Below are 14,544 nucleotides of genomic sequence, written 5' to 3'. Positions count from 1 at the left end.
GACGAATCCTAAAGATATCGTGGGTTTCGCACACTTCCAATGAAGATGTTCTTCAAATGATGAATTCGGAACGTCTGCTCATAAGCATCATAAAGAGGAGAAAAACATAATACTTCGGCCATATAATTAGAGGACCTAAATACCATCTGCTTCGCCTTATAATACAAGGAAAAGTGGAGGGAAAGAGATGGATTGGTCGAAAGAAACTTTCATGGCTGCGTAATATTAGACAATGGTGTGGCTGCACAGTAGAAGAATTATTTCGCGCAGCAGCCGATAGAGAGAGATTTCAGGAAATTGTAAACATGATGACGGCCAACGTCTGAATACAGACACGGCACCTAAAGAAGAAAGAAGAAGAAAGCCTTCCGAGACTATAAAATCATTCCCAAATTTCTAAAACTCAAATACCACGCTTCTTCTTTTATCTTCTATTAGTATTCTATTGGTATTGATTACTTGCCATCTATTCATTATTGAACATACAACACATACATAATAATATGTAAAGTACATACAACAAAAATGTATCATCCACCATTTTTTCAAATTTTAAAATTCCAAATATTCTCTCCTCACGAAGCGGCCTTGTGTCACGTGAATGAACTTCTAGAATACCTAGAGAACCAGGGCACACGTTACTCGTCTTCTTTTATTTTTTTGTGTTATTTGATAAAAAAATTTTAATTGCAGGTTAATTCAAATAAATTCCACCTTAATTAAGTTGTAACTCCGAGTTGCATAGCCGCGATAAAAATGTAAAAATCTATTTGATTTGTTATTAATTTTTAAGTTTTATTTTTGATACGTACGGTTAGATTCTTTTTGGTTAAAATGTATCATTTTTGAAAAACCACGCAAAAACATGCATTCGTTAGGTAAGAAATCAACAAACTTTCAATATTAAATTACCGACAAAAGTCTGTAAAAAATGTTCACCCCTGAAAAGGGGTGGCACTCACCTCTGGGGTAAAAACCCCCATCGGTACTATGTAACTATTGTTATTTTGCTTTTTGTTGCGTTTCGCTTTTTTACTTCGATGTCCAGCATAAGTACCTACCTTTTATATGAGGCCTATAGAATCAAAACCTGCTAGATCCATTTAATTTTTCAGTAGACCAAAAAAACATTGAAAATGTAAATTTCCCAAAAAGTATCAGGCATTTCTTAACCAAAGTGGCATCAATAAATGTCATAAAATGGCACACTTATTTGGTATAGAGTCATTTTTCTGCATGCCCCTTACATCTTCAGAAATTTGTACTTTTAGTTTGGATTTAGCAGATTTCGATTCCACATTTGAAGTCCACATAATCTTGCTCATTTTCAACTGCTTTTAGACGCAATTAACACATTAGCGCCCAGCGTTACTAGTATGGTAACGTAAAACACATGATTTTTAAAAATTCTGCAGTATGCCCATGGAACTAGTCAGCCACATATTTTGAAAACTATCGTTTCTAGGAATGCTTCAGGCACGAATAAAACGTAACGGATTTGTATTTTAGTCTTCTCTCAACCGTCGACAGATAATCATATAGTCCATTTGGTGAGACCGCTCCCGTCTGGAAAAATTTCTGATTCGGTTTCTTTGTGGATTACTATTCAAAAATGTCCCCTTTAAACAAATCTGAAGGGTGCCGGGCGGAATTTTTGGGCAGAAATTGTTTAAACAATTTTTTTAAACAAATACAAAAGATCACTTTTTTTTGCTCCGGAACATATATTTTTGAGTTTTGTGCGTCATTACGAACAAGAAAGGTATCTTGTAAATTTTCTCAGAAATTGATAGTTTTCAAGTTATAGGCGATTAAAAATCTGAAAAATGCGAAAATACGCATTTTTGAGACTTAAAAACTCTTATTAAAATTAATATTTTTGAGGTTGCCAGATACTTCAATTGAAGACTAAATATTCAGCTTCAAGATTCTGAAGAGTGATCGCGTCTAACTTTAATTTATACCGTTTTTTTTTAATTGTTAAATATGCGTGTTTATCCGATTTTTTTGCCGGTGCGGCGCGCTCCGTTTCAAAAATCTCCTATTTTTAACCGAAAAATATTTTTTCTAGATTCTTTGAGACATTCTAAATAAAATAAGTTTCTTGACATTTTTCTCAAAACTTAATAGTTTTAAAGTTATAAGCGATTTAAAATCCGAAAATGCGTTTTTTTGTCATTTTTCGGATTTTAAATCGCTTATAACTTAAAAACTATTAACTTTTGAGAAAAATGGGAAGAAACTTATTTTATTTAGAATATCACAAAGAATCTAGAAAACATATTTTTCGGAGGAAAATAGGAGATTTTTGAAATGGAGCGCACCGCACCGGCAAAAAAATCGGATAAACAAGCATATTTAACAATTAAAAAACAACGGTATAAATTAAAGTTAGACGCGATCACTCTTCAGAATCTTGAAGCTGAATATTTACATTTCAATCTAAGTATCTGGCAACCTCAAAAATACTAATTTAAATATGAGTTTTTAAGCCTCGAAAATGCGAATTTTCGCATTTTTCAGATTTTAAATCGCCTATAACTCCAAAACTATTAATTTCTGAGCAAAATTACAAGAAACCTTTCTTGTTTAGATGGGCCCAAAAAATCTAAAAATATATATTCCAGAGCAAAAAAGCATAATCTTTTGTATTTGTTTAAAAAAATTGTTTAAACAATTTCTGCCCAAAAATTCCGCCCGGCACCCTTCAGATTTGTTTAAAGGGGACATTTTTGAATAGGAATCCACAAAGAAACCGAATCAGAAATTTTTTTTAGACGGGAGCGGTCTCACCACATGGACTAATATGACAGTGTGGTTTAAGTTTATAGAAAAAGATGGACGTCTGTTTTGCGTAAGCAATTTTTGATAGTCTTCTAGTAACTATATTTGCATATTTAAAAAAAACTAGGTTTATTATACCCCAACTTATTATAAATTGTTGTATTTTATCAACAATTAAATGTAGCGAATTTGGTAGGAATAGTCAAAGTACGCCGTTACCATATGGTTGCGGTGGGCGCTTATACGAAGTCATAATCTTATTTTTTTTTCAGTCGTGGATTTTCCTTAGAAGCGGTAGTGTTACTGGTGCGATGGAAAGATAACTCTGTTGTTACAATGGCATCTACGAGTTGTAGTGGTTCAGCATTGGACACGGTAAGAATATTTTCTCGTGAAGAAAAACGCCACATTCAAGTAAGTCGGCCTGACTGCTTTGCTGAATACAATAAAAATATGGTGGATACCGACTTGATGATCATAAGGTGTTTCAACCTACCAATACTGATGGCCAATAGTAACATTGTTGTTGGATGTTGCAGTCCATAATTCATGGCATTTATATAAAAAAAATAAAAAAAGATATATCCTTGCTATCGTTTAAGAGAGAATTGACCCAAGTTCTTCTCGCAAGATATGGAAGTCGTCTCTTATATATAGGAAGACCTAGTCTACATAGACAGAACTTGCCAGATCTTCGTTTTGATCGCTTCGACCATTTGTTACATCAAGCAGTAGAAGGCGATGTGCTGGAGACAGATGTACAACATCAGGACGAACAATGTGTAAAAAATGCAACGTTGGTTTGTGTGTTAATTGTTTTATAGGATACCACACCAGACGATGAAAATATTCTCAAATAAATATTTTAAAAAAATTAAAAATTTTGGTTTCAACAATCCTAAAAATTCCTTAAGCGCCCAGCGTTACCATATGAAGAGCTTATTGCAACATAATGGTAAGCCACAATTCTACAGAATTCTCTTTTATTGCATTATGTATTTAAAGAAACCTACGTTAAGCCATATAAAAATTATTTGGTGATTACTGCAATAGATGGCGGAGTTATTGCTGTATCGTGTTTATACAATCGCCCATTTCTGTTCACTTTTTCGCGTAAAACGTGGTAAGCCACATTAAAATGGCGTCGACATCAGGTGCACGTGCTGAATTAAGAGCGGTTTTAAGCGAAAATAGCAGTTTAAATGTCAATTTTATTGATGAGAGGGATGACAGTGTAGCAGACAAAGACTATAAGCCCAGTGGCGATGATTTTCCGTCTCAATCTAGTGAGGTAAGCTTTATTTTCTGATTTTTTGGCTTACCATGTTTTTGCACAAAAATATTCATATATATTACATGGAACAATATGGTATGCCATGTGGCTTATCGAGTTATTGATATAAAATTTTTGAAATATTCGCAAATTCTAGAGTGTAATACAGTCTCTTTTTGTTGTTCTAGGATGAATTGCAGGAACCAATACCCAGGCTTTTTAAAGATAAGGAGGTTAATCCAGAGAAGAAAAAACCAACAAGATGGAGACAACTAAATGAGGAACACTATGATCGAAATGAAAGAAAAAGTTACAGTATACTTCTAAGAAAACCAAGACGATTATTAGTTCACGTGAAATTGGCGAAGAAAATTCCGTTTTACGGAAAGGCAGACCTGCAATAATAGAGTTGTCAAACATTCCCAAGAAATATAACGAACCTCTGAAAATTGCGAAAAATAAACTGGACAATATAAAAAGTTTGTTACCTTATATCCCGCCAGTCTACCACACTTTTTATAATCAGTTAAACGCAGCTTCTGAAGTTAATGAAGAAGTGGAAATTGTAGAAACTTAGTTGATTTTTTTGTATTGCGATTTTTTAAATGTAAGAACATGTTAAGCCACATTTTTTTTTAATAAACTTATTTTTTTAATATAAATATGTGTTTTTTTTGTGAAATAATAAATGTACATGTATTTTAATAACTAATATAACTAACTAACAAGCGTTCAGGTTTTTACATTTAAACCAATATTTTTTAGATTTTTTTAAAACTTTAAACATTGATATCTCGGTTTTATTATTTTGTGGCTTACCATTATGTTGCAATAAGCTCTTCATATGGTAAATAACACCATATAATTTTTTTTTAAAAAGACATGAAACCGAAAAACTTGTTTCTTTGGATTAAATTATTAACATTTTCATCTAATTAACCCTAAAAGTAAATATTTTCAAATAAAAAAACTTGGGCGCTAATGGGTTAATGCACTAATGCCTGGTTGCACCAACACATCTTAAGCTTAAGACGTGCCTTAAGCTCAACTTACGAAACATACGCGTTGTACAATGGAGTCTTAAGTTGGATTTATAGTTTGACGTAGCGTAGACGTAGACGCAACGGAGACGTAAGAAACGGACTGGAGACGTAAGAAAATATTATGTCAATTTATAATTCGACGTAGCGGAATTTTTGCGCTTGCGCATGAGTAGAAACTATGACTTAATTCAACAACACACAGCCTATAAATTATACGAACTGTAAACAAACTTTGTGTTTATTTATTTATACTATTATTTATAAAATATTTATCTGTTTTGTGTGTTTTACAATGGATTAGGCAATAAACGAAGGTATGCTCCTTGCTGCCGTGGAATTTCCAACTGTTGTTTCATTTCCTGGTCTTTAAAATGTTCATTGGATTTAATTATTATCGTATGTATGTGTGGATATAACCGATAACCCCGAATTAACAGGCTAATAAACAACTTATATTTATTGGAAATATTGAAATTACACTATGATATATTTTTATTAAATTAATAACTTAACCCCCATTGTATTTAACAAATAATTATCAAAATTCGAATATGTTGACAAACAGCTTTTTACAAAAGCGTTGAGGAGGCGGGTCCACTTTGAGTGACAGAACAAAATTCTGCCTCATGATTGGCCCGACGGAAGAAACGCACTGTAAAAGATGAAAGTTGGTCATCTCTTCCGTTCCGTTACGTTTCTCTTACGTTCCGTCAGGCGCTTGCGTTCATTTATAAACACGAGTAATACACAAAATTCGGTGTTGATCTTTTCCAGTGCGTCTCCGTTGCGTCTACGTCTACGCTACGTCAAACTATAAATCCAACTTTAGATCAATTTTCAGCTTGCCACAATGGATTGGATAGATAAGAAACGAAAATTATGCTGCAACGTAAGTGAGACTTAAAACGGCCCTATCTATAAGGTGAGCTCGAAGCTGGAGCTTAAAATTTGTTGGTGTAACCAGGCATAAAAGTAGGTATTGGACCATTTTGATGGAAAACATACAAAATATACAAGAAAAAGAAGTATTGTTCATAAAACTATGGACATAGCAGGGTTTGAATCTACGTTAACATTTCAGTGGTATTCTGAAGAGGATTTAGAAGGTTTTGAGCCTAAACCTTATGCTTGTAGATCAGTGGTGGGCAAACTTTTTTAATGGGGGGCCAAAAGGTTCAAGAAATTGTAGAGGAGGGCCAGAATTACAGAAAAAAATGGATTTGGTGTTAAAGTCTAAAGTTTGGTGTATACTATCCATGTCGATGGACTTTCCGCGGGCCGGATTAGATACTTCGCGGGTCGGAATCGGCCCGCGGTCCGTACTTTGCCCACCCCTGCTGTAGATTAATAGATACCTTAACTTTGAAATTGTGTAAAAAAAGGGAAAACGAAAAATTTAGGATTTAGCAGGTTTTGATGCTGATGAGCTCATAATATATCTCTCGTCCGAAAGAAGAAAAGTGACACAACTCAAAAAATGCATAATTCCAGTTAACTTCTGTTACACTTTCAGCTCCGGGCCAATATCTGATATATGCCTCATACTCATGTGGCACTTTTACACATTCATTGGAATATTGTTGAAATGTAAACACGTTAGCCGTGTCGGTGGCACCTGATTGATAACAGTGTGAACACGGGAGCCGCGTCGGCGGACTTGAAAATGTTAAATTCTCCAAAAATCGTATACTTTTACCAGTAAAACTGTCACGTAGATGCATACTTCCAACTTCGAAAGATGGCGGTAGTGTCATTATTAATTTGGCGGTAAAATGATTATTTTCGTTTGCATCGTTTTCCTTCTACAATACTTTTTATTGTAGTGTTATTTCTATGTTCAAAAAGTTGGACGGGTTTAGAATGAATGTGTTTTTGAAAAAATAAGATCAAATTATAGAGCACATTTTTAAATTTTCTTAAAAATCTTCCTTTTTCTCCATGTAACTCGAGAATAATGGGAGATACGAAAGAAGATACCATACAAAAATGTAGGGTTTTTTGTATAAAAATGTTGTTTTTGTTTTTCATTACTATATCTCTTATTGTTTTCAAGTGACATGGAGAAAAAGGAAGATTTTTAAGAAAATTAAAAAATGCGCTCTATAATTTGATTCCATTCATTTTAAACCCGTCCAACTTTATGAGCTTAGAAATAACACTACATATAGTAAAAGGTATTGTAGAAGGAAAACGCTGCATTTACATTCTAATGGATGAGGGGTTAAATATACTTCTCTCATATTTTCTACATGTTGTCTACATTAGACATCAATTTTTTGCAGCATATCTGGCTTAGTTTGAATGTAATTGACATTTAATATTGCTCATTTTAAAGGCATGTTCAAGCACTACAAAAAGTATTGGTAGCATTATACACCTAAAATCGACCGTTTCTCTGTTATTTTAAGTTGAATACACCGATTTGAGCATGCACCAAAAACAAACTCTTTTCACCTACTCTTTTTGTATTAGAACTAGAAGACTTGTGAAGGAACAAATCTCTTTATTTTTTTATATGCTACAAAAATGTTTTTTATAGTTTTTTTAGTTAGATGCATAGTTTTTAAGATATTCGCAAAAAAACCGTCCGAAAAGGTGTGTCATTTTTCAAAGAAAATGGCAAATTTTCAACCACGAATCACTCAAAAATTAGTTTTCAAAAAAAATTATAAAATAGTTTTTGCTTAGAATTAGGTTTTCTAGCCACTTACGTGGTTATTTTGACCAAAAGATTTTCCACCCCCTTGAAAGGGTGGTAACCGCCCCCAAGATAAAAGCGCACATCGGCATAGGGTAGACTTTGAATTAGGAGATAGAGGCTATTCCCAAAATTTCTTTAAAATCCATGCATTAGGATAGAATTCGGAGGTAATATCCTGTTCTTGCTCCCATTGACTGGCGTATTATCGATATTGTTCGTTTTTAATGTTACTCCAGGGAAATAAAGGTTTTTGTCGGGACACTTGAGCAGCCAGGTTGCAAATGGATTTTTTGGCTACTATATACCTAATACAATATAAATACAAAAATGCCTGTCACAGTTCGGACGAGAAACTTAGTTATTAACAAATACGGGTCAAAAATGGCAGTTTTTTCATTTAAATCGCTACAGGTAAAAATAGGGTAATTATATATATTATTTAGAGAAATCGTATTTTAGTAGATCAGCCAAGGTTTAAAATGGCATTTTTTGAATTTTACTCCGATCATTTTTTGCTTCGGAAAATGGCAATATAAGACTAAAATTTTAAAAATAAAAAATGTGCTATAACTTTTGCGAAAATGGCCTTAAGACTTTCATATTTGCAGTAAAAGTTGAGTCAAATATTCCATATAACGCACAACAATTTTTAAGACGATTCGTCAATTAGTTTAAATTTTATTCAATTTGTTTATCGCAAAGAGCTTTTTTTTCGCAATGCTATTGTTCAGAAAATAATAATGACATAGCAATTCTGTGGAAATCACATGCAAGAAGAATAGTTATGTTTTCAAAGTGTTGAAAAAAATCATTAAAAAGTCTTATCACTCCGAAAAAAGTTTAGTAAAATAGAGTCATTTTTCGCTTATAAATAATTTGAATAGCTTTGTTAATATTGACTATAGAGTAAACATACTTTAGGATTTAAAAGCTGGTATTTTTACACGAATTTTCAGAAAAAAACTTTTTGTCTAGGTTAATTCGGCTCAAAGTTAGCCACTTTTATTATTTAATTCGCAGTTACTTTTATATACATCAAATTCTCCTGTAACAGTGTTAGTTACCATACTACTCCGAAACGGCTTGGCCGATTTTTATGAAATTTTAAACGTATATCCTATAGGAGGAGAAGAGGTTTTAATCTATTTTTTTATACCCATAAGTTATAAGGGGGGTTGCACCCCTGACATTTTTTTTTATTTTTTTGGACAAAATTATCTACCTTAATTTTATATGATGTAGAAATAAAAAATACATACAACCCTTAATTTTCACTCTTTTATCACCAACCCCTATTTGTTAACAGCCATCTATATATTTACATCTATAAAATTCTCCTGTCATAGTGTTAATTTCCATACTCCTCCCAGACCGCTTGACCGATTTTTATGTAATTAAATATGTGTATTCAGTATGTCTTAGAATCGGTCGTAATCTACTTTTCGTATCCCTGAGTGATAAGGGGAGTTCCCCCTAACATTTTGTAATGTTAGGTGGGGATGTGTGTACATAACGTACTCTATTAGACTACGAGTACATACAAATTAAAAAAATTATGATCAACATCCATCAACAAGCTCCGGCGATATAAATCGCAGCATATGTTTGCAGAATCAGTTTCATTTTTTCAGTGCACGGATTTTAATAATTCCTCTCCACCGACCACGAATTAATTCCGTTCGGACGCCATTTTTAAAACTTTATTAACCACTCTGTAGTGGTTCAAAGTTTACTTAAACTTTTACACATAAACTATATATCTTCAACTTCAAAATAGCTCTAGTTAGGTTGCTTAATTGTTATAAACAAAGTAGGCGTCAATTAAATAAAAAAAAAAGTTTTGATTAAATAAAAAAAAACGGAGGTTTTGATTTAAATTTGTCTTCTTGCATAGCCTCCTTGACAAAAGGTAGACCTAGAAATAGCGCTATCGGGGGATGGCAGGAGACAGATTTGAATCAAAACTAAACCGTCTATTTTTGTATTTTTACTAATGCCATACTCTGTATGAGAGTACAAAGACTCGTTTCATATAGTTTCTCTGAACCGCATTTTTGGAATATTTTCCCAGCGGTGCCTTTTGATATTTTGATATCTAGGTCAACAGAAAACTAGAATCGAGTCGCCATTTATTTCACTTATTCCCCGTTAGAGGGCGTTCTAACCTTACTCCGGTATAAATAGTTTTATTGTATACCGAGAACTACGGAGGTTTTGATTTAAATTTGTCTTCTTGCATAGCCTCCTTGACAAAAGGTAGACCTAGAAATAGCGCTATCGGGGGATGGCAGGAGACAGATTTGAATCAAAACTAAACCGTCTATTTTTGTATTTTTACTAATGCCATACTCTGTATGAGAGTACAAAGACTCGTTTCATATAGTTTCTCTGAACCGCATTTTTGGAATATTTTCCCAGCGGTGCCTTTTGATATCTAGGTCAACAGAAAAGTAGAATCGAGTCGCCATTTATTTAAAAAAAAAAGTAGCTAACTTTGACCGTAATTAACCTAGGCAAAAAATTTTTATTTGAAAATTGGTATAAAAATACCAGTTTTTCAAATCCCATTATAGTTTTAGCCTACAGTCAATATTAACAAAGTTATTCAAATTGTTTATAAGCCAAAAATGACTCTATTTTAGTAAAATGTTTTCCGAGTGATAAAAATGACTTTTTAATGATTTTTTTAAATAAGTTGAAAATATGACTATTTTACTTTCACGCTGATGTCACAGAATTGCTATATCATTATGTATTATTTTCTGAACAATAACATTGCGAAAAAAAAGCTCTTTGCGATAAACAAATTGAATAAATTTAAAACAATTGACGCATCGTCCTAAAATTTTTTGTGCATTGTGTAGACTATTTGACTCAACTCGTCATGCAATATGAAAGTCTTAAATTCATTTTCGCAAAAGTTATAGCAAATTTTTTATTTTCGAAATTTTAGTTTTATATTCAATATTGCAATATCCGAAGCAACAAATGATTGGACCAAAATTCAAAAAGCGCTATTTTAAACCTTGGCTCATCTACTAAAAGAAAAATATTATAAATAAGATATTTAATTACCATATTTTTACCTGTAGTAATTTAAACGAAAAAACTTCCATTTTTGACCCTTATTTGTTAATAATTAAATTTCTCGTGCAAACTGTGACGGGCATTTTTGTATTTATAATGTATTAGGTATATAGTACCCAAAAAACCCATTTGCAACCTGGCTGCTCAAGTGTCCCGAACATGGTATATTTTTGCCTTATTTCCCTGGTGTATGTATAAATTTTAGTATTTACCGTTTAAAATACCGTACAGTTAAAGTAAGATCTAAAAATCAATTTTTGTCTGCCCTTAAAGAAGTTGATTTTTGAATTGTGACACTTTTGTTCAGGATGAGCGATACATACTATAGGATTTAAATATTTATGTTGGTTATAATAATACCCACCTAACGAGTAGCAGTTGTAGCTGAAATTTTAGGTCATTAAAGTCAATTAAAACTATAGCAATCGCTAAACCTGTTGATCCAAGGACGCATTTATAAAAGTACGGACTAAATCCCTCCTCCTTTATTTAATTCCTGTTGTAAATGACCAAAACGATTTTTAAATTAAATAAACTAAACTTTTTTAATTCAGTTTGAATTTGATACGCTCCCGTATGAAAAAAATTCTGATTCGGTTTCTTTGCTGGTTCCTGTCCACAAATTGTTTAAAATAATTAAACAAACCCCCTTTTTTTTCTCCGTCTATATTCGTTGGTAGGATAGTGTTAAGCAATGAGTCAAACCAGATTTTTCTAAAATTGAGTTATAGTCGAGGAAATGAAGCTGGAAAAATGGCAAAACCTCGCAATTTTTTCGTCCATCATTTGTACAAAAATTTGGGATTAGGCTCATTTCACCCTCTAGTTTATTTTCTATATTGAGCCGTTGTACGCTTTTGGTTTTTTAAGGGTGAAAACTACCCCTAATTGTAAAAAATTATAAAATAACATTTTAAACTTTAATATTGTCAACATTTACTTCTTATTAGTTACATAATGATTGTTTTGTGCTTTAAGATATAATATCACATATTTCAACCCTTAAAACCACCCTTGTTGGAGCTATATATGAAAAGTTTACTTATCCTAAAAGAATAATTTCGGCTTGCATCAATTTACATAACAATTTGGGGTTAGGATTATCTTACCCTGTACTTTATATTCTATATCATGCTCAAGGGCGTTGGTTATTTTTAGGGGTGTAAACTACCCGTATTGTCAAAAATTATATAAAAACATTGTAAACTTTAATATAGGTAAAATTTGGTTTTGACTAGATAAATAATGATTGTTTTATGCTTTAGGATATAATATCATAATACTTGAACCCTTAAAAACCACCCTTAATACCATTGCAATTTTTATAAGTACACAATGTAATAGATCTATACAGAAAAAAAAGTAGAATTAAAGAATTACAAAAACATTTATTTACACAAAAATACGAATTTACAAATATATAAAAATACACATACAAATAGTTTTTTAGTCATCCAGTATAGAACCGGCTCTGTGGTATTATACAGGGTGTCCCGAAAAGATTGGTCATAAATTATACCACAGATTCTGGGGTCAAAAGTAGGCTGATTAAACCTCACTTACCTATATACAATAGTGCACACAAAAAAAGTTACAGCCCTTTGAAGTTACAAAATGAAACGTTAGAGTTACGAAAACTCCTAGAGATTTTTTATTGAAAATGGACATGAGGAATCTTTATCGTAGCAACATCGTAAAAAAAATTATAGTGAAATTTGTGTACCCCATAAAAATTTTATGGGGGTTTTGTTCCCTTAAACCCCCCAAACTTTTATGTACGTTCCATTTAAATTATTATTGTGGCACCATTAGTTAAACACAATATTTTTAAAACTTTTTTGCCTCTTAATACTTTTTTGATAAGCCAGTGTTTATCGAGATATTTTGAATATTTGTCGAATCCACCACCTATTTGTATATGAAGTATGATTATAGACACCTGTTAAAATCTGAAAATTTATTTATAACTTAAATTTTTTGGTATATTTTGAAAAAGAAGCCACATCTCGATAAAAGTTGACTTATCAAAAAAAGACTAAGAGACAAAAAAGTTTTAAAAACACTGTGTTTAACTAATGGTACCACAATAATAGTTTAATTGGAACGTACACAAACATTTGGGGGGTTTAAAGGAACAAAACCCCCATAAATTTTTTATGTAAATATAGTAAAAAAGTAGCCGCATCTCGATAAAAACTGGCTTATCGAAAAAATACTAAGAGGCAAAAAAGTTTTAAAAACGTTGTGTTCAACTAATGGTACCACAATAATGAATTAATTGGAACGTACACAAAAGTTTGGGGGGGTTCAAGGGAACAAAATCCCCATAAATTTTTTATGGGGTGGACAAATTTCACTATAATTTGGTTTTAAGGTGGGCCTGTCATAGGAATGATACATGCCCGTTTTCAATAAAAAATCTTTGAGATTTTTTGATATATTGAAAAAAATCGATTTTCATTTTGTAACTTCAAAGGGCTGTAACTTTTTTTATGAGCACATTTGTACTAAGGTAAGTTAGGTTCAATCGAACTATTTTTGACCCCAGAATGTGTGGTATAATTTATGACCATTCCTTTCGGGACACCCTGTATAGGTATGTACATTTAAAATGCTCTATAAGGGGACTATTCGAATTTTTCGAAAAAAAAAAATTAGTTTTATAAACATAGCTCCTTCATTTTTGGCGATAAAAAGTTTTTTCAATAACAGTTTTGTAGGACTTTTGAAGAGTAATAAGACTGTGTAAATTAAATTCCGTAAGATCCCTTAATTTTTAATTGAGGTGGGTTTAAAGGGCTCGAATAAAGGGATGTTTGCTCGTAAATAGATGTTTTAAGCAGCTATATCTCGCTAACTGTTCACTGTAATGAAAATCTATGCACAAGGAAATTTTAGCTATTAAAAAAGCTATAATTTAGTAGTCTATCATTTTTTTCGGATCTCCAGTATTTTCGGAGATATTTTGAAGAAAATGATAAAAAATGCAAAATTGCAAAAAATCAATTTTTCTTTAAACTCCAATTTTTCTAAAATTAGGCCTTTTAAATAGGTCAAAGTTCTTGGGTGTATTGATAATATGAATATAAAAGGAATTAGAGAAAGACGAAGACCAATTTTTAGTTACAAGGGTAGGTAGGGGGTTGTTTTCACTGTTTTTTTCGTAGAGAAAAATAGGTACCGACATTTTTTTTATCATAAATTGCTCAATTTTTATGATAGAAACTTTTTATTATTTTTTTTTAAACACCTTATTGTATGCTTGAAAAAACATTATGTAAGATTTCCTGGAAAAATGCAAAGTTTTCCCGTTATTTGGCTTTGATTATTTCAAATTATGCATTTAACGAAAAAAGTTAACCTTTAACATGCCGTATCTCGGTTTGTATTGGTCGTAAAAATATTATAGAAAAACCGTTTTGTTTGTATTACTAAAAGATACAATTTTGATATCTACAGTTTTTTTGATTAAATGCATATTTTTCTAGTTATTTTCAAAAAACCCTTTAAAAAAGTCGATTTTTCCGTCGAAAAACTGTTACTTTCAACCACGAATAACTCGAAAAATATTAGTTTTACGAAGAAAATGTAAAAAACATTTTTTTCTTAAAATTACTTTTTAAATCGATTTACATGGTTAAAATGTAATAAAAAAT

The 14,544-nt window shown here is 31.9% G+C and overlaps 2 protein-coding genes across 6 annotated transcripts in view; one reads left to right on the top strand and one right to left on the bottom strand.

The window, feature by feature from the left end:
• The window catches only part of LOC114328850 (uncharacterized), a 231,239-nt gene that overhangs the window by 178,612 nt on the left and 38,083 nt on the right, over positions 1-14,544 (bottom strand). The window lies entirely within an intron of this gene.
• LOC126881787 (uncharacterized) lies at positions 3,782-4,624 on the top strand. The gene is made up of 2 exons (XM_050646345.1): positions 3,782-4,075; positions 4,246-4,624. Exons 1-2 carry the CDS (start codon positions 3,923-3,925, stop codon positions 4,459-4,461), a joined length of 369 nt encoding a protein of 122 aa, XP_050502302.1. The 5' UTR covers positions 3,782-3,922; the 3' UTR covers positions 4,462-4,624.

Source organism: Diabrotica virgifera, chromosome 3 (genome assembly GCF_917563875.1).
Source record: "Diabrotica virgifera virgifera chromosome 3, PGI_DIABVI_V3a".
Lineage (NCBI taxonomy): Eukaryota > Metazoa > Arthropoda > Insecta > Coleoptera > Chrysomelidae > Diabrotica > Diabrotica virgifera.
Note: the sequence above shows the minus strand (reverse complement) of the source record. Positions and strands in the feature narration are given on the sequence as shown.